The following is a 19,937-nucleotide window of genomic DNA, read 5'->3' as shown; positions in this document are numbered from 1 at the left end:
TTTGTCCTGAGATTACTACCTCAGAATTCAAACAATTCAAAATGGGGAGTAAAAATGAGGGTGTGACAAAATCATGAATGCAAAATGATTTGAAATTTTGAATTGTAATGGGTAAATCCCAACTAGATTATGTCCAATTACATGTTTGGATTTTAGGCTGTTTAAAAGTGTTTTATAACTTCTCCTTTAACTAACTTTGTTTGATCCTTTGACCTGTGGTGTCTGTATCATATTGACCTGGGATCATGTTACATTTTACACTTACAGCAAGCTGTCCAGGACGGCGGGGGTAGAGTGACCGATGTAAAACAGGTGATGGACACCTGGACCCTACAGATGAACTATCCTGTCGTCATGGTAACAGTCATCAATGGACAGGTCAGAGTTCAACAGAAGCGGTTCCTGCAGAACCCCACTGCGCGGGACCCAATGAAGTACACATCTCCTTTTGGGTGAGTGACCTTGACTTATGTGTATGTAAACTAAAGGTACATGTATAGGCGATGGCTTTGTGGAGAGGTGTGTCAGTTAGACTCATGGAATTATGAATGTAAGGTGTATACTTGAGCTGTTGTTTGAGATATATCATTCAGAATGGTATGAATGTCATTTCTACTTATATTGTTATTCTGATATAAATCAAATAGACTGATACATTTTCCTTCTGAATACATGTACAGGAATTGTTGTGTTTGGTTTGGTATATGAATGTTGGTATCATGGTTTTTTTGGACAGTTTTGTAACCTCTGTTGACTGTGTATTACAGGTACTTGTGGCAGATTCCATTTACTTACACGACCAAAACACAAGCAAATTTCAACCAGAACTGGGCGAACGCTCACTGGTTCAACACCTCCCAGAAAGGTGAGACAGCGTTAGTATAGTATTAAATGGCTACAGATCTTAGTGTGTATGATAGCTATAGGAGTCACCTTAAAGTTTGAAAATTTTATTGTTATCATTTTTATTATTATATAGATGTGCTTATGAAGGACATATTGGTCTATGGTATATGATAAAATGTTCATGGTCAATACCCTACTCTCACACACCCCCCCAAAAAAAAGCCCCAAAAAAGAAGAATATACCACCACCAACCACCACCAACCCCCCCCCCCCCCCCCCCCCCCCAGAAAAAAATAAACCCCAAAACAACAAGTGTTAAGTTAGTTGGTTCCTGTACATACCTGTGATGTAAAACACTGTGTTTTCCTTGTTATTTGACAGATTTACCACGGCAAGGTGTGATGGATGCCAATGACTGGATTATTGGAAACGTTCAACAGTACGGTTACTACAGGGTCAACTATGATAAAAGCAACTGGCTCAAACTGGTTCAACAGCTCAAAACAGATCATGCCGTAAGTTGATATCTGGATAACAGCTCAAAACATTAAGCACCATCTCTGAACATTAATTAGTAAGTTGATATCTGGTTAACAGCTCATAAAATTTAGCAGCATCTCTTAGCATTAAATAGCAAGTTGATTCTTGGTTAACAGCTCAAAACAATAAGCAGCATATCTAAACATTAAGCAGTAAGTTGAAATCTTGTTAACATCTCAAAACATTAAGCAGCATCTCTGAACAGATCATATTGATACTTGGTATTTATATATGAATAAACTATTAATTTTTTTCACAGTTCAAAAGCAATAAACATCCCAAACTATGGATGAATACTAATATAATTTATTTGACTTTGTTTGATTCTGATGAAAATGTTTTTCTTCAGATAGATTTAGACATTAAGACATATTTTAGAAAATTTCATATTCATATTGAAATTTTTTCTAATGTTTAAAGGAAGGAAAAAAATATGATTCACTGATACAGCCATTTTTAATGTGCTAATTTTTCTTATTTCAGAGTATTCATGTAATTAACAGAGGACAATTAATTAATGATGCCTGGGCATTGGCCAAGTAAGTAAATCATGAATTAATTGGATAATCAGTGAGTTAACTCTCTATCAATTAAAAGAGAACGAAGTAACATTTCGTTGATGTTTTCTTTTTACAAGATCTGGAGATGCTGATATGGAGGTCGCCTTAAAGATGGTGGAGTACCTGGGATCAGAAATGGATTATGTCCCTTGGTATGCGGCAAGACATGAGCTCTCTTATGTACAGAAAATGTTGACAAGAAGCAACCTGTATGGAAAATTTAAGGTACAGTAATGGCAAACAGATTTTACTGTGGAATCATTTTTATTCGTGGAGGTCAATGTTCATGGGTAACCAAAATTTTCCTGGTTTGTGGGGAAATAATTTCGTTGGTAGGTGTAATCTGGATAATATTTACAAGTATTATACAAATGATTGTGTATAGGTTCATGGGGATGTAAATTCGCTGGCAAGGGTTACCCACAAAAGCCACGAACATTGGTCCCCTACGAACAATGATGATTCTACAGTATTTACAGGAAACTAATTGTTTCTTAAAATTTTGAACAAAGCTGATTCAGGACACTAAAATGACTGAACACACTATATGGCATATTGTTGTGGCATCCATTAAAAATGGCCTTGGTTCCTAAGGTTACCTTTATTTTGTTAGTACATATATGTACACGTATAAGGAATAGTTGCAAATCAGAAAAGCTTGACCAAGGTCTTTGTTAAAGCATTCAGTTTAATGACTAGTGGCACAGAATGAAGTATTTAAGTATGAATGGCTATTATTTCATCATTTTGTAGAACTTCATGCAAACTCTGATCCAGAAACCATATGACAAGCTGGGAATGGACAACACTGGCTCAGGACATCTGGAAATGTAGGTGACCTTTCTGTAAACATCATTGTATTTAAGCCAAGTAGATGTCACTTTGTGTAAAAAACATTAATATCTAGTATAAAGAGCATGTACCGTGGAATAAATAGTTTACATTTCTATCTGAATTGCTCCAAGTTATTGAAAATATAATAATCATGAACTCTTTTGTGAATGGCTCAGTAATGTTCAATCATTGAATTGCCTAGACTCTGGTGTGATTGTGCTTTGTGTTGTAGTTATACCCGGTCACTGCTGGTGGGAGAGGCGTGCTCCTATGACATCGAGAGCTGTATGTCTGGGGCCCTCAGAATGTACCAGGACTGGATGGACGACCCCATAAACAAGAGGTGGGTTATGAGGAATTGGAGGGGGGGTCTAATTGTATCAGAATTGGATAGGATGAATGGGGGGGGGGGGGGTGGGTGATGGGTAGTGTCCTAATGTTTCAGGATCAGAAAGTACCAGGACTGGATAAATGACCCCATCAACAAGATGAAGGCAGGAAGAAATGGGGGAGAGGGGTCAAAATGTACCAAGAATGTACTGGATTTATGACCTCACCTAAAAATAGGAAGGAAATGGGGGGGGGGGGGTGGGAAGTGGGGTGGTTTAGATCTTAGTTCCGAAGAAAAAGTAAGGATCAGATATAATAGATGAGTTTAGATAATGTACTTGTAATATTAATGTAAGGAGTTAGGAGTTTTGTAATATTAATGTAAGGAGTTAGGAGTTTTGAAATGTATCTTTGAATGAAAATCTAGTCAAAATGAAATTTTATGCTGATAAGTATTTCTATTTTAATTTATGCAATTTTCAGAATGTTAAGTCCATGATCTGCTTTGTTTAAATCCATCTTTATCTTTCAGAGTGGATCCTGATCTGAAGTCAGCTGTGTACTGTACAGCCATTGCAGAGGGAGGGGAGGCCGAGTGGAACTTTGCGTACCAACAATACAAAGAGACAAATGTAGCCGCAGAACGTAGAACTCTAATGGCTGCCATGGCCTGTACAAAGCAAACCTGGATACTCAGCAAGTAAGAGAGAGAGAGAGAGAGAGACAGAGAGAGAGAGAGAGAGAGCAAAAATGGATAAAGAAAATGAGAGTATTATCAGTTTGAGACTGAACATCTACATAATTATGTAAGAAACTAATTATAGGAACATCCTTGTTTTTCAGATACCTTAGCATGTCCCTTGATTCCTCAGAAGTCCGACGACAGGATGGGACTTACGTCATCATCTATGTGTCGCGGAACTCAATTGGGCGAGATTTAGCCTGGAATTTTGTGAAAGCTAACTTTGACCAGCTTTTGGAGATGTAATGATGAATAAGTTTGTCTGCAAAAATTTTTTTTTATCATTTCTAATAATTGTTGTCAATGCTGGCCCCTTGATGTCCTTAATTGAAAACTGGTAGCTCTTCTGAACAATGACTTAATATATTTTCTGTAGGTATGGGACATCCGCCTTTGCCTTGAAGAATCTTCTGAATGGAGTCCTGGATTCCTTTAACACAGAGCAAGATCTTCAACAGGTATTAACCAATCAGAATCATCTTCAAGTTAAAACCAATCAAAATTCTACATAACAGGTATAAATCAATCAGAATCATCTGCAACAACTTATTAATAAAACCAATCAAAATTCTACATAACAGGTATTAACCAATCATCAAGGCTAAACACTCAAAACCTAAAAATTATCAAAAACAATGGATCCATGAAACACAATTCTTTAACAAAATCAATATATATTTTCAGTTGAGAGATTTCAAGCAGAAGTACCCAGACATGGGTTCTGGAACTCGCGCCTTTGATCAGGTGATGGAGAAGACGGTAGCAAACATTGAATGGATGACCAAATACTACAGCATCATTGAGAAATGGCTGGATGACAATATAGCTGCATCCTCGGGTGGAAGTTCTCTCAAAGATGTCCGACTGCCGCGATCTGTTCTTCCTGAGCTATACACCCTGGAGCTGTTCCCAGATATATATCAATCCAGTCCCGAAAACTTTACTTTCTCAGGAGACGTTAAAATCTTGGTCAATGTTGTGAACGACACAAACAATATCACTCTCCACATCAATAAACTCACCGTTGACCCAAACAGTGTCCGAGTCATGAAAGCGAGGGACTTTCGTATTGTTCAGACCCAGGGTATGAAGGAGGATAAAGGGAGACAGTTCCTGATTATTTTCTTAAATCAGCCATTACAGAGGGGAGAGAAGTACGAGGTGTCAATGAGTTTCGTCGGCCCACTGACTGACGACTTGGCTGGTCTCTACTACAGCGCCTACAAACGGGGCGACCAGCCTGTGTAAGTACTGGACTACTGGCAGTAATTGTGACTGTCTTTTTATGTGAATTACTTAAATGGTAGATTATTGGTAGAATACTGTATTCTTGGCTTGATTTTCTAAGTGCTAATTTCACCCTATCAAAGTCGTAAAAATAAAATAAACACATTTTGATTTCACCTCGTGACAGTTTTGTGTTAAGAGAAAAAACTTTAACTTTTCATTTAGTCTTTTGATTTATTAAACTCATTAGCTGTCAATTAGGTTGAAAAGAGCAAAAATTAAACAGGAAATAAGGTAACCATCTATTTGTTTAATATCCTTCTGGTTATTCCCGACATCCATTTCCTCCTGAATTCGAATAAGATACATTGTCCAATCAAACATGGAATAGTCATGTTAATAAATTTAACTGTCTTTTGCAGATACCTGGCCACAACACAGATGGAGCCAGTAGATGCTAGGAAATCCTTCCCTTGCTTTGATGAACCTGACATGAAGGCAAAGTTCAAGGTCACACTCTTGCGTAGACCCGAGAAAATTTCCTTGTCCAACATGAGGATAGAAAGAACGGAATCCAGGTACAGTACCCGCAATGTTATTTTTTACAAGATAAATGATAGGATAGGATTCACGCACGATAGGATAGGATTAACGCACGATAGAACAGTATACACGAACGATTTGATAGGATTGATACACGATAGGAAAGGATAAACGATGTTCATGATAAACGTATGATCGATAGAATTAATGCACGATATGATAGGATAAACGCACGATAGAACAGTATACACCCACGATACCATAGGATTGATACATGATACGATAGGATCGGATTGTAAAAATAACTTTGCGGGCACTGTAAGTCACTGCCCCATCCATGTCTGATTCAGATAACTTAATGTTTTATTTATAGTCTGGATCAATCATGTCAGATCCAGAACAGTTATATCATTGATAGTGCAGATGAATCCATGGCTGATCCAGATAGGTTATATCAATGATAGCCCGGATCAATCTATTGCTAATCCAGATAGGTTATATCAATGATAGTCTGGATCAATCCATGGCTGATCCAGATAGGTTATATCAATGATCGCCTGGATCAATCTATGGCTAATCCAGATAGGTTATATCATTAGTAGTCCAGATCAATCCATGTCTGATACACATAGGTTAATATTATATTGGTTGTCCGGATCAATCTATGGCTGATCCAGATTGGTTATAACATTGATAGTCTGGATCAATCTGTGTCTGGCAGAAAGGATTTTCACAGAATAGATATAAAGTTCTACCATGGTTTAACTGAATGTTGACTTCAAGATTACTCAATGGCAGTTAGCTCAGTCATGCAGTTCCCTTTCCATGCCTTTGAGATGAGTCAACATTCAGTTGACTGAATTGCAGAGTTTTGTCCTGCATTTTAACCCAAGGGAGTTGTGTTAGCCTATTAAAGGTCTATTTGATTACTGTTTCTGGTACAAAAGTAGTTATACGAAGTTTAATGAAATCAAATGTAAAAGAAAGAACTGAACTGTGAGAAAGTTGGACTTCCCACAATTTTTTGTTTTGTTAATTTTTTCGCTGATAATTCTAAGACAGCTGGTAGCTACATGTATGTTGTGATCTCTGTTACAGATCTAACGGTTTACTGGCTGATGTCTATGAGGAGTCGGTGCCCATGTCTACCTATCTGGCCTGCTTCATTGTGTGCGACTTCCAGAACATCTCCAAGGCAACGCCTAATGGAATAATGGTAAGAGATTGTTCTTGTTATGTGATATTTGCTTTGTCAGATTCTTTAATCAATTGAGGATTTCATAAAAGTTGAACTATTATTATTCCTGGGGTTTTTTTCTGTCAAAATGTTGAAAATCCTTGGGTTTGCATTTTAAATCTGGTTTTATCATTGCTCAATATGTGACATGTGTAAGATTTGCTGTGACATATTTTTAAAACAAGGATAGCTCTGTTTTGAATTAGAACTTTTTTAAAATTACTTTGAATTAATTGCAGTACTGTGTGGGCATAGTAAGGATTCAAAATAAAAAAAATATAATAAAAGCCTTGTATACAGTATGATTTGTGAAGTTTACCAATTAAAGGTAATGAGGATGAAGCTAGCACACCCACTTAAGGTCCCTGTCTGTTGTTTGAATTTAAGTGTTGAGTTTTGATTACTCAGATCAGAGTGTGTTGTTTCATGAGTTTGTTTCCTGAGGTTTGAATGCTAGCTGACATCAGTTTGACGTTGTTTCAGTATGGGGCGTGGTCTAGACCTGAGGCGATACATCAGGCGGAGTTTGCACTAGACGTAGGTGTGGACACCATCACGTTCTATGAGGAATACTTCAACATCTCATTCCCTCTCAAGAAACAAGGTACTGAGCAATGATGACAATCTATTCAGTCCAGTTGATTTATTATGTTTTACTTTACTGAATAGATTGACTTTTTAGATAAGTGGAGTGTCAAGTATATCAGACAAAATGAAAAAAAGCATTATTGGATTTGTCAATGAGCTTATTGATAAGAGACCATATGGATATCAAATAATTATACCCTTGCATAGCTTATTGCAGAGAGTAAGTGTCATCATTATGTGTAAGTTTGTATGTTTCTGAGTTAGTGTACAAAAGCTTGTGGGCAGGATTGAAAGAAAACCATGAAGTTTTCTATATTGGAATTATCAACTTTTTCATACTTAATTGAGTATTAAACCAATATGTCAAACTCTATTTATTTACAAAGTTATCAGTAAATTATTTCTAAATATATATCTGATTTTGTTGAGTTTATAGATCCAACTCCAATTTATATACTAGTCTAGTTAAAACTACAACAGAATTTTAATGGACTCTAGCTGTGCATTGACCTAAGTACAGAGGATAGTTATAGACAAGAAACACATTTCCAATAACATAACCCTTTTAAAAGTGGATGCTCCACTTTACAGCTGCCCTTATTAAAAAGGTAATGTCTATTTTTAAAATTACTAATATTACCTGGACACTCTGATTCCAGACATGATTGCTATCCCTGACTTTGCTGCTGGAGCGATGGAGAATTGGGGCCTGATCACCTACAGAGAGACAGCCATGTTGTACGATCCCGTGATGTCATCAGAAAGCAACAAACAGCGAGTTGTTGTTGTCATAACGCATGAGCTTGCTCACCAGGTAAATAACTCACAAGCTCTCTCACCAGGTAAAAACTTGCGAGCTCACTCACCAGGTACAAATCTCATGAGCTCTTTCACCAGGTAAAAACCTACGAGTTCACATACCAGGTAAAAACTCAAAAGCATTTAAAACTCAGATGAGCTAACTCATCAGAAAATGGGAGAAGATTGTGACAAATCATATTCTATTATAGGATTAAGTATTGTCACTGTCCTATTAGACCTAAGGCAAGAGTGTTTACCCTTTTATTCAGTCTTTAAATAAAAGAGTTCTGGTCACCTACATTCATGTAAGCCTTCTATCTTACGGATCCAATTGAGGGTCAGCTCAAACTTAGTGATGACAAGTCCAGTATTTCTTTCTCAAGCGGTTTTATTAAGCGTGATCGTATAGTTACAATAACATCAGCTAATAGCAGCCCAAATCAGGAGTCTCCACAATCTCATTTCATATGGGTATATATAAGGTTTTACTTATGATGGACAGTTTTGACTAGTTCGGCCCATATACGACGATCATGAGTGAACATTTAGTGTTCAAAATTAAGATTAATATTTTATTTCTAAATAAAGTAACAAAACCGTCAAAACTGCCAATCAAAGAGTCTGGATGCAGGATGTGGGTCTCCGAGTCCTGGGTCTCGGAGCCCCCCCACCTAGTATGAGGCATCACTTACTCACAATACGTTCATTCATACACGGCATAAAAGGTTACAAAGGTTAATATATAGAATACACAATACATGACTCAATATAGAATACTAGAGCATTCGTTGCAGACACAGAATCGCCAAATAGGTCACATGTTGTTAAACTCTCAATTTGGATATTATTCTGCCCGTATTATGACCTGGTTTCATAACATCATTTAGGAATACTACGCATTGCTACAAGAGTCACAGAGATCATTCTGTCAATTATCATTAACACCATTCAGTGCGCAGCATCTAGGTACACATAAATATCATAGTGACCATTATGTAATACTAGCAATTCAAGGTCATAGCATGGCTATCTGTTTACATACGTCCTCCAAACAAAAGAAATATCCCGAAGGGAGATTTCTCATGCCTGGCGCCCGGAATAGGAAAGCGTCCTTGATCTACCCTTGATCAGACGAACTTCCTAGTGACATACCAGTCAGAACATCTATGTTAAGAGATAGTAACAAGTGACATGTTTCCACCTCCGGCTTGGAACACCATTCATCTATAAAAACAAATCTATACCCAGGATGTATACATGTTCATAAAATCATATAGCTTGATTATATCGCATTACAATCATGAAAACAATAATGAATAAAGTATGATAATAATGACCAAGATGAAATAACCATAGTTGAATATAATCGTAATTCATCATCAAAGTAATACTAAGTATGATTAAGCTTGATGTCACATATATATAAAAAGTCAGTGCATGCTTATAAGTTCACAAAAATATCTCTTCCTTCCTAGGGGCGAGGTTCGCGTCATAAGTTCGGAGTCCATCGGTTTCTTCCTGAATTTCTCCAGAGTGAATCAACAAATACAAGATTTACATTAGCACAAGATAACGCACATTTCTACTTTACACATTTCACATTTGTTTAACTTTCGCTAAATTTCACAATCCTTTCATAAGGAATACACAAACTTCTTCGCGGCTGTAGCTCAATTATTCATCCATCATCGGCACCCGTGGATAGAGGGTCGGCGCGGATGGCGAGGCGACTTCTCGCGGAGCGTCTCCTGCGTTCCTCTGTTGCGTAGACATCGCGGCCTTCTCTTCCAGGTATAAACGTGCCAGCTCTGGGTCCGGTCGGTAGTATTTGGTCCATGGATAGTCTTCATTTTTCTCCTCTCCAAGAAATTGTTGTGCTAGTTTAGTCGAAATTGTCCCCGTGTTACTGGTCAATTTGCGAGTTGCGATTGTTCCGCTTCGTCGGGGTTTCTCTTGGATCCTAGTGACTTTCGGGATTGGTTCAAGTTCAATAATGTCGCTAGAGGTCCTTTTCTCTGGATTCTCACAACAAAATACAGTGTCTTTGGAAGAACCTTTCTTATCTCCGTCACTACCCCTTTTTCGACAACCTGTCCAGCAACCACTACAGCATATACCACCCCACTTTTTAATAGTTTTACGTTTCTTAATACAAAGTCCTATCGTTATTGTTACTGCCAAAGTTAAACACACATAAAACCAGGGGCTTCCCACCCAAGATGAGGATTTCATGGGTTGCAAATTAGTTACTGGCAATTCCGCCATAACTGCATTCATAGGGAAAATTTTAATACCTTTAGTCATAAGACATTAAACCATGAAAACCTGATCAACCTTGTCACATACTCAAGATGTTGATCGCAAAATTTGATTGTTTTTACGAATTATCTTAAATCACTTACAAAAATTAGTCTTACAGTTTCTTTACTTAGTCGCTGTTTCATGTATTTCGAGTATATGTTAAGTCTCTTTAACTCCGCATATACATACAAATAACCGAGGTGCTGATTCCGCGTTTGCTAGTCGGCGAATCTCAATATGTGTTTTATGTCACAGGGGGTCATCCTGTCATATCTTTTTAAAAACGTGCTATATATACAAAGCTAAGCTTATTCAAGATTATTTACATCTACAAAAACAATAATATAACTTATTTAGTTTATTATTTTGGCTAATTCCTTCATAATAGCCAAACAATCTACAGCAAACTTTAGTTTACTATTTTCCCTACAGGGTTTAGGGATTGATTTACGCGGTTTAGGGATTGGTTTGAAGCCTAGACCTACTTTAGGGACTATTTCATCTATTTCCATATTTTCATCTAAGGGTACATTTGGGTTATCTAAGGGTATTTCATAGTCTTGACCACTATTTTCACCACTTTGATTCGACTCATGGGTCTCATCTGATTCTGAATCTACGGTCTGATCATTCTCGTTTTTATACTGCTGATCATCCATGATCATCTTAGCTCTTATACGTCTTTGAAGTTCTGCTAGGGGAATATCCTCTTCGTCTGAAGATCCTTCTCTTTCCCATTGTTTGGACTGTATAGCTCTTTCCAATGGTTCTGGTTGCATGTCTTCATTTTCTGACGACGATTCATCTTCCGATGGCACCACATAGTTAGTTTTTCTTAGAGTTCTTCCACCATCTTCAGTAGTTTGTGAAAGGGGCCAGTGCGAAATATCTGCCAGTCTTAATTGTCGCGCATGGCATTTGGTGGTTAATCCAGTCAAGTGATCTCTCACCACGAAACTAACTGGTCCTTTCTGCTCAATGATTCGATAATATGGTAGCCACTTCTTATCTAACTTATTTTGTCTTCTGTTGTTCTTAAGGTAGACAGGGTCACCTACCTGAAAATTTTCATCTTTGCTTCTCTTATCGGCCTGAGCTTTCTGTTTCTTCTTGGCTTCCTTCATATTACGATGTACTAGCAGGAAAGCTTTATGTTGTTCTTGTAGGGCGATCTTGTGTTGATCTTCTCCCGCATATCTCCTTCGAGGTTTCATTAAGGTATCAAGAGGTAATACGACATCTCTGTTGTACATAAGGTAATATGGGGAAAACTTTGACGAATCGTTAGGATGGAAACGAATGGCTGCCAACGTCTGATTAAGATGAATATCCCATGTTTGAGCGTTGTCTGTTGTTTTCTTAGCCATCACGTCATGTAGAGTTCTATGAAATCGTTCTACTTTACCATTACCTTGAGGGCTGTAATAAGATGTTTTGATATGGTTGATATTCAATTCTTTTAAAGTTTCTTCCACTTTCTTATTCACATTTTCTGTTCCGTTGTCTGTGAGGATTTGAAGAGGACAGCCATATCTTGGATATATTTCTTCTAAGATAAGATGTACTATGTTGTCAGCTGACTTATCAGGAACGGGAAAAGCTTCTGGCCAACCAGAGTAGATGTCAATAAAAGAAACTATGTACTTGTTTCCCGACAAGGATGTTGGATATGGTCCTGATAGATCAAGTCCTACTTTAGCCATTGGAAAAGGTGGTATATCTGTCTCTTGAAGTGGAGGCTGATTTTTCTTATTGCTCCTCGTTTGGCATACTACACATCCTTCTATATAAGAGTATAACCTTTTGTACAAATTTGGTATGTAGTACTTTTGTCTGATTACGTCATATGTTTTGTCCACTCCCATATGTCCAAGTCCGTCATGATATTGCTGCACTACTAAAAGTTCTAACTCACGTGGTACATACAGGCGGAGTTTTGGGCCTTCTGAGTCTCCATCTGAAAGATAGTACATTAAACCATCAATTTCCAAAAACTTCTTTTCTTCGGTTGCCGTTGCTGTTCCTTTATTTAACCGATTCTTCAGTTTCTTGATCTGCTCATCGTGTTGTTGACTTTCTTTGATGTTGATTTCTTCTGGTAGATCAATAAAGGGTTTGACCAATTCGTCGTGTTGTTTAACTTCACATCTGGCTAATCTCTTAGGCGAAAAGGCATTGGAGTTAAGTACGTTCACTTCAAAGAAATTGTCCTTAACATCTGGTTCATCATGCTCTGATTGTTCTTCCTCTTCACACTCGAGGTTGACTGTCGGTAATCGGGATAAGAGATCTGCACAGCAGTTAAATCTTCCTTCTATGTACTCTACCTTACAGTTATATCCTGCAATACTTAATGCCCATAGTTGAATTTTCTTATTTTGCATTGGAGATTCTAAGATATACTTGAGCGGCTTATGGTCTGTTCTTATAGTAAACTGAGCACCGTGTAAATAATGGTCTAACTTCTGAAGGGCGTAATGGATTGCAAATGCCTCCTTTTCTATGGTTGACCACTTTTCTTGAGTTTTACTCAGCTTGTGGGATAAGTAATATATTGGCTTATCTTCTCCCTCATCTGTCTTTTGAGTAAGGCACGCTCCAATACAATTGTCGCTGGCATCGGTGTACAGGATGTAAGGCTTATTAGTATCTGGATATGCTAGTAAAGGCACTACCGTTAAACTTTCTTTAATAAAGTCAAACGCTTTTTGGCAACATGGTGTCCATTTGAACCTTGCATATTTTCTGGTTAAGTCAATCAATGGTTCCGCAATCTTAGAGAAGTTCGGTATAAATCTCCTGTAATAACTACACATACCTATAAAGCCACGAACTTCTCGGACTGTAGTGGGCGCTGGTAACTTTCTTATAGCTTCGACTTTCTTTGGATCAGGTGTAACGCCATGTTCATCAATGATGAAACCAAGATATTCTGTCTGTTCCTTGAAGAAACTACATTTCTTTAGCTTCATTTTAAGTCCATGCTTCCTTAGGCGGTTGAAAACGTCTTGAATATGCCGAAGATGATCTTCCGGTGTCTCTGAGAATATAAGAATGTCATCCAGGTATGCGATGGCAAACTCCTCTTGTCCTTGAAGAACTATGTTCATCAGCTCTTGAAAGACTGCTGGTGCATTACTCAACCCAAATGGCATCCGGTTGAATTGGAATAGTCCTTTGTGACATGCAAAGGCCGTTTTTTCTTTACTTGAATCTTCTAATTTCACTTGCCAATATCCACTCTTTAAGTCTAGTGCAGTGAAATATTTTGCCTTACCTAGTAAACATAGGATGTCATCAATCAACGGTAGCGGGAATGATACGGGTTTCACTATCTTATTCAAGCTTCTAAAGTCAACGCACATTCGGTCTGATCCGTCCTTTTTCTTCACCACTACTAAGGGAAATGACCAAGGCGATTGTGATCTCTCAATTATCCTTGCGTCCATCATTTCCAGTATGGCCTTGTCAATTATCTGTCTTTTATTTAAGGGTACACGGTAGGGTCTGTTCTTTATTGGGTGGTGATCTCCAGTTTCTATCTTCATTTTAACAGTATCAGTCACTCCAAGGTCACTGTCTTTCTTTGCAAATAAATCATTGTTTTTGCTCACAAGTCTTTTGATTGAGTGTTCAAATCTTCTAGGTACATCAATTTCTTCTTTTGTGTCTTGAGTAGTCTGTATTTCTGAGATTTCCTTCTGTTTTAATGCGGTAATTCGTCCTACTATGTAGCCTCTTGGAATTTTATAATTTTTGTTAGTTTGGTTAACGAAGATCATTGGAACTTTCTTATCCTTCCGAACTATACAAACGGCGTCTTTTAAATATAGTCCTGGGTCTTCCATAATGCAGTTATTGTCTATGCTGTTCACTTCAACCAAGTCATTTTTTTCCAGAGGAAAATTGTTATTTATTTTTCCATAGAATACAGTCACCGTGTTTGGTCTCATAATAAGTTTCTTAGGAGTTCTTACAATAGTTGAGATGTGTAAATCTTCTTTAAGTTCCGCGTATACTTTGCCATCAATACGCATGAGTCCAAGATCAAAGTATAAACGAACATTGTTTTTCTTGAGCCAATCACGGCCGAGAATCATGTTTCGGTTGAGTCCCTTTGTCACATAAAGTTTGTGGTCTAAAGTTAACCCTGAAATCTTAAAGGAAATATTTACATACCCTATCGCAATTAAAGAATTGCCATTTGCTGCTTGTAAAGAGGGAATGTCATTATTAAACAACTTGGGGCGGGGAAATAGATTATCATACATTTTCTTACTAATTAGAGATACGGCTGCACCTGTATCTACCAAAGCTCTAAATTTATTTTTACCTACTTTTAATAAACAGCTACTGGGGTTGTTAGTAAAATTAATTTCATATGAAGGTCTTTGTTTAAAGTTCTTTCTTCGGGCTTCAACGAAGGAAGAACGTCTTAGTTTTCCTGTTTTTGTTTGTCAAAATAAGAGCGCGATTTGAAATTTTGATACGATCCCCTATATACTTGGTCGCTAGATTTATATGTTCGGCCTTGACGATTTGATGGTCTGCCCCGATTTTGCTGCGTTCTTTGATACATATGCGAGCCCCAACAATCTGCACGCACATGACCTACTTTACCACAATTCCAACATTCCACAGGCGAACGGGGTCTCTGCTCTATATTATGGACGGGTTTGTTTTGACTGGGTCGTTTATCTATTTGAGGACGGGACCTGACTTGGGATTTATTTTGAGTACAAAATCGAGCCCTATGACCCGTCTGTTTACATTTAAAACACCTACTATTACGCGCATGGTCAATTTCCATTGGTTCTACATGCCTTGTCTCTACTGAGGTAAGATTATCTGCTCTATCCTTTAATAAGGGAAGAGTAGTATCAAAATTTGAAAGAGTTCGTCTGTTGTCGTTACTTTGTACAATTTCTGTCATATTTGACCCTCTTATCGCTAGCCTCTGTCTCAGATTTTGTTCTCGCATTGCTATTTGAATTGCGGATTCTAAATCTTTAGGGTTTTCTCGCAAAATTTTCATTCTGAGGTATTCGAATGTCAACCCGTCACAAAAGATATCTACTAACTGTTGTTGTATCAAAGGGTCTTTTAGTCTGCCATTACTGTAGGCGTCTTCCGCGATTTGCAATAGTCTCTCGGCGAACAACTGAACACTTTCATTTGAATGTTGTCGAGTCTTACGCATTACTGCTAACGCGTGTTGGGGATCTGTTATTTCTGCAAATCTATTTTTAAGGGATTCCTTAAGATCGTTCCAAGATGGGATTTCTTCAGACGCATCTGTTTCATCTAAATACCTTTTAATATAATCCCCAACTGAACCCTTACTCGTTATGTATGCAAGCATGGGGATCTCATGACCTTGTTTCCCAGACATAACACTGTACTTTTCAACTTCCTTTATCCACTGTTTAAATTTTTGAGCATCTCCCTCAAAAGGAGTTATCACAGAAGATAGGGGCACTGAGAGTGCGGCTGTTATAGCTTTAACTTGACCAATAAAAAAATCTTTTTCATCATCCTGATCTGGGACTCGGTGTCGAGGTTCACGAGTTTCATACGGCCTAGCATCATGATATGTTTCAAAAGTATTTTGTTTAATCTGTTCTTTTTCTGAAGATTTATGACCTGTTTCTTGCCCTTTATTTTCATTGTTCTGACCCAACCCCGCGAATTGTTTTTCTAATTGCTCCATTTGATTTCTAAGTTCTTTTTTATAAAACTCATCACCTGTCGCCATATTGGTTGCTTAGACAAAGTTGTTTACTTCGAGATAGCTATAAGAGACATATAGAAATGGTTCTTACCTTACTCTGTATTGAACTTCGCTCAGTCCTGGTCACTGGCACCAAGAAAGTTCATGTAAGCCTTCTATCTTACGGATCCAATTGAGGGTCAGCTCAAACTTAGTGATGACAAGTCCAGTATTTCTTTCTCAAGCGGTTTTATTAAGCGTGATCGTATAGTTACAATAACATCAGCTAATAGCAGCCCAAATCAGGAGTCTCCACAATCTCATTTCATATGGGTATATATAAGGTTTTACTTATGATGGACAGTTTTGACTAGTTCGGCCCATATACGACGATCATGAGTGAACATTTAGTGTTCAAAATTAAGATTAATATTTTATTTCTAAATAAAGTAACAAAACCGTCAAAACTGCCAATCAAAGAGTCTGGATGCAGGATGTGGGTCTCCGAGTCCTGGGTCTCGGAGCCCCCCCACCTAGTATGAGGCATCACTTACTCACAATACGTTCATTCATACACGGCATAAAAGGTTACAAAGGTTAATATATAGAATACACAGTACATGACTCAATATAGAATACTAGAGCATTCGTTGCAGACACAGAATCGCCAAATAGGTCACATGTTGTTAAACTCTCAATTTGGATATTATTCTGCCCGTATTATGACCTGGTTTCATAACATCATTTAGGAATACTACGCATTGCTACAAGAGTCACAGAGATCATTCTGTCAATTATCATTAACACCATTCAGTGCGCAGCATCTAGGTACACATAAATATCATAGTGACCATTATGTAATACTAGCAATTCAAGGTCATAGCATGGCTATCTGTTTACATTCACAATTTGTTACCTGTACATATGCTACATATCGTAAGTACTTGTAAACTGTGTGTCTAAATCTTTCAGTGGTTTGGTGATCTGGTCACTATGGGCTGGTGGGACGACCTGTGGCTGAATGAGGGATTCGCTTCATTCGTTGAATATCTAGGAGCAGATCATAAATTCCCTGAATGGAAGATGGTATTCTTCAACTGTCTGTCTTAATTCTTGTTTGTGACAAGTACACGTTTTATTTTAAATAGAAAATACATATCATATAAAATAGAGTACATTTAGCTAGATGTGTATCATCTCAACAATTCCTGATAATGTTAAAACTTTTCTTATCACAGCAGCATGAGCTTTTACAATTGTTACAATAATTTCTTTGTAATTGTTCGTCCAGTAAGTGATAAGCACACATTCTTATATCTTTTCTATACATTGAAATCATTCTATTATTAATGATTGAGATAAGTACTGTCTCATTCAGACAGAGATCGAGAGGAGTAGCCTCCATATATATGAAGGAGTGGCCTGCTGTAATCTACCTGTAATCTACCTGCTATTTTTCTGGCTTGCAGTTTGATCAGTTTGTGACAGAGGATCTACAGGTGGCGTTTGAGTTTGACGGACTCGTCTCGTCTCACCCCATCTACGTACCGGTCGCCAATCCAGATGAGATCAATGAGATTTTTGACAAGATCTCTTACTCCAAGGTGAGATTGCTAAAGAACTGCAGCCTGATATATATCAAAGAAGATGCATTAGTACATTATTACTTTAATAAATAAATGTTTATCTTGATCTCTAATGAAGGAAATTGATACAGGCTATATTTGCCCTGTGTTCAATCCATATTCACTTATATGCTTACATGTATATTTTTAAATAAACTTCCTCTTAAACTAAATTAGATGCATCTCACTTTTACTAGATAAATGAAATATTGGATGCAGTTTTACACAAAATACTGTATATTATGAAGTAGCCATAGAGAACATGTTTTTGTAACATAATTGTAATTTTTGATAAAAATGTCTGCTCACCAGGGAGGTTGAATTTTTATATAGGAATGAGTAGAAAATAGAAAAAAAAATCTTATTAAGAACTAAAACAACACTAGTAGCTCAATGTTAAAGATAAAAATTAAATTCGTAAAAAATACGGTTTTTTAAACGATCAATTGTCAAGTTACTTTGTTTTTGATATCAAGAAGCTGTAGTGATGAGTTGCTCAGATGAGCATTGTGGCTTATGGGCCTCTTGTTGTAATTGAATTAAGTATTAGAACATTTATTTTGATAAGCTACAGTGAGCATTTTTGTCAACTCTTCACCCTGAATGTTTCTGCTTTGTTTGATTTTAAATTGATGAACTAAAACACATAGTTGAATCGAAATTGGTCATTTAATAACAAAATGATGATAAACTTTATCACATATATACAAATTATATACAACATGTAAATAATATAAAAAACAAAGCTTAATACTTGAACATAGTTAAAATTTTTCCTTTAAAATCAAATTTTATGACTGACATTGTATTCTTTGTTTGACTGACAGGGAGGCAGTGTGATCCGTATGATGAGGTTTTACCTGGGAGAGGACACGTTCAGGGCTGGATTAACGGTCAGTCACTCACTCTCATCAGCTGAGATCATTGTCACCCATCTACTCTTTCTTCTGTTATACTATCGATTACAAAATAAATAAAAACTGCAAGGAATTATTTCAAGTATAAAATCATGATAATAATATAATACATTTATTTTATAATAAGAAATTGCATGTGATGGTTGATTTCTATCATGTTAAATAATAAATGTTTTTTGTTGCTGTAGGATTATTTGAATAGTAAGAGATATGGAAACTCTTTTCACGATGACTTGTGGAACTCGATGACAAAGGTAGGTTTTATTTAGACATGTTACCTCTTCTGGAAAATTCACTAGCTCTTAGTCTTTGGATACCTTATTTTATATCATTCATATAAGTTTGGAATGGGGATGTAGACTCAACACATTTGAACAGTTTGTAGGTCTTTGAATTAAGAAATAAACAGAAATTTAAAAAGTTCACTGGGATATGAACTTGGTTGGTCACGTGATCAAATCCTGTGAAGCCCGAAGGGCTTCTCAGAAGATTTAATCACGTACCAACCAATTTCATTTCCGGGTGAACTTTTTAACATTGCTGTTTATTACTTATATTTACGTTTGAGAATGGCAAAACATTCAGAATCATTAATATAACGGTGTTTTTATACGTTTACAATATTGCAGCCATCAAGCGATAAGCACTTGTGGTTCATACAGAATTGAACGTTTTCACTTCTCTATAGGTTCATATAAGGAAGCATATTTGCAAATGTAAATATTACCACATGAAGAACAAAGTAGCAACTGTTGCATTGATGATTAAATCCACCTGTTCTTCATTAAATAATCAAAACTCAAAAGAAAATCTATAGCATTGAAGACAAATTTTAGTTGTAAAAATGAAACAAACTGGTTTACATTTCAAGCTGTCAAAAATAAATGGGCACCCAGTGGATGTGAAGGCTGTCATGGATACCTGGACCCTCCAGATGAACTACCCTGTCGTCACGGTGACCAGACTTGACGACGGTGGCCTCCGGGTCACACAGAAGCGCTTCCTTAGCAACCCCCAGGCCCAGGACCCACTCAAGTTCACCTCACAGTTTGGGTCAGTGTCTGTTAGTCTGTGGTCAGTGAACAGCTGTGCATTAGTTACTTACATTGTACAGTGTCATCTTGGAATATACTAC

At 37.1% G+C, this 19,937-nt stretch overlaps 1 protein-coding gene across 2 annotated transcripts in view; it reads left to right on the top strand.

Moving 5' to 3' along the window:
• Positions 1-19,937, top strand: part of LOC128162426 (putative aminopeptidase-2) — a 67,477-nt gene that overhangs the window by 27,300 nt on the left and 20,240 nt on the right. For both annotated transcript variants that reach the window (XM_052825630.1, XM_052825631.1), the window contains 20 exons: positions 268-452; positions 768-865; positions 1,229-1,362; positions 1,871-1,926; positions 2,025-2,172; positions 2,701-2,777; positions 3,014-3,124; positions 3,644-3,811; positions 3,955-4,095; positions 4,230-4,311; positions 4,538-5,097; positions 5,503-5,658; positions 6,722-6,839; positions 7,344-7,464; positions 8,108-8,262; positions 17,233-17,346; positions 17,730-17,864; positions 18,713-18,778; positions 18,991-19,056; positions 19,674-19,855. In XM_052825630.1, the coding sequence (XP_052681590.1) occupies positions 268-452; positions 768-865; positions 1,229-1,362; positions 1,871-1,926; positions 2,025-2,172; positions 2,701-2,777; positions 3,014-3,124; positions 3,644-3,811; positions 3,955-4,095; positions 4,230-4,311; positions 4,538-5,097; positions 5,503-5,658; positions 6,722-6,839; positions 7,344-7,464; positions 8,108-8,262; positions 17,233-17,346; positions 17,730-17,864; positions 18,713-18,778; positions 18,991-19,056; positions 19,674-19,855 (2,873 nt within the window). The remainder of the gene's footprint in view (positions 1-267; positions 453-767; positions 866-1,228; positions 1,363-1,870; positions 1,927-2,024; positions 2,173-2,700; positions 2,778-3,013; positions 3,125-3,643; positions 3,812-3,954; positions 4,096-4,229; positions 4,312-4,537; positions 5,098-5,502; positions 5,659-6,721; positions 6,840-7,343; positions 7,465-8,107; positions 8,263-17,232; positions 17,347-17,729; positions 17,865-18,712; positions 18,779-18,990; positions 19,057-19,673; positions 19,856-19,937) is intronic.

The sequence above is a fragment of the Crassostrea angulata genome, chromosome 9 (genome assembly GCF_025612915.1).
Source record: "Crassostrea angulata isolate pt1a10 chromosome 9, ASM2561291v2, whole genome shotgun sequence".
Lineage (NCBI taxonomy): Eukaryota > Metazoa > Mollusca > Bivalvia > Ostreida > Ostreidae > Magallana > Magallana angulata.
The sequence above is the reverse complement of the archived record's forward strand: the minus strand, read 5'-3'. Positions and strand labels throughout refer to the sequence as shown.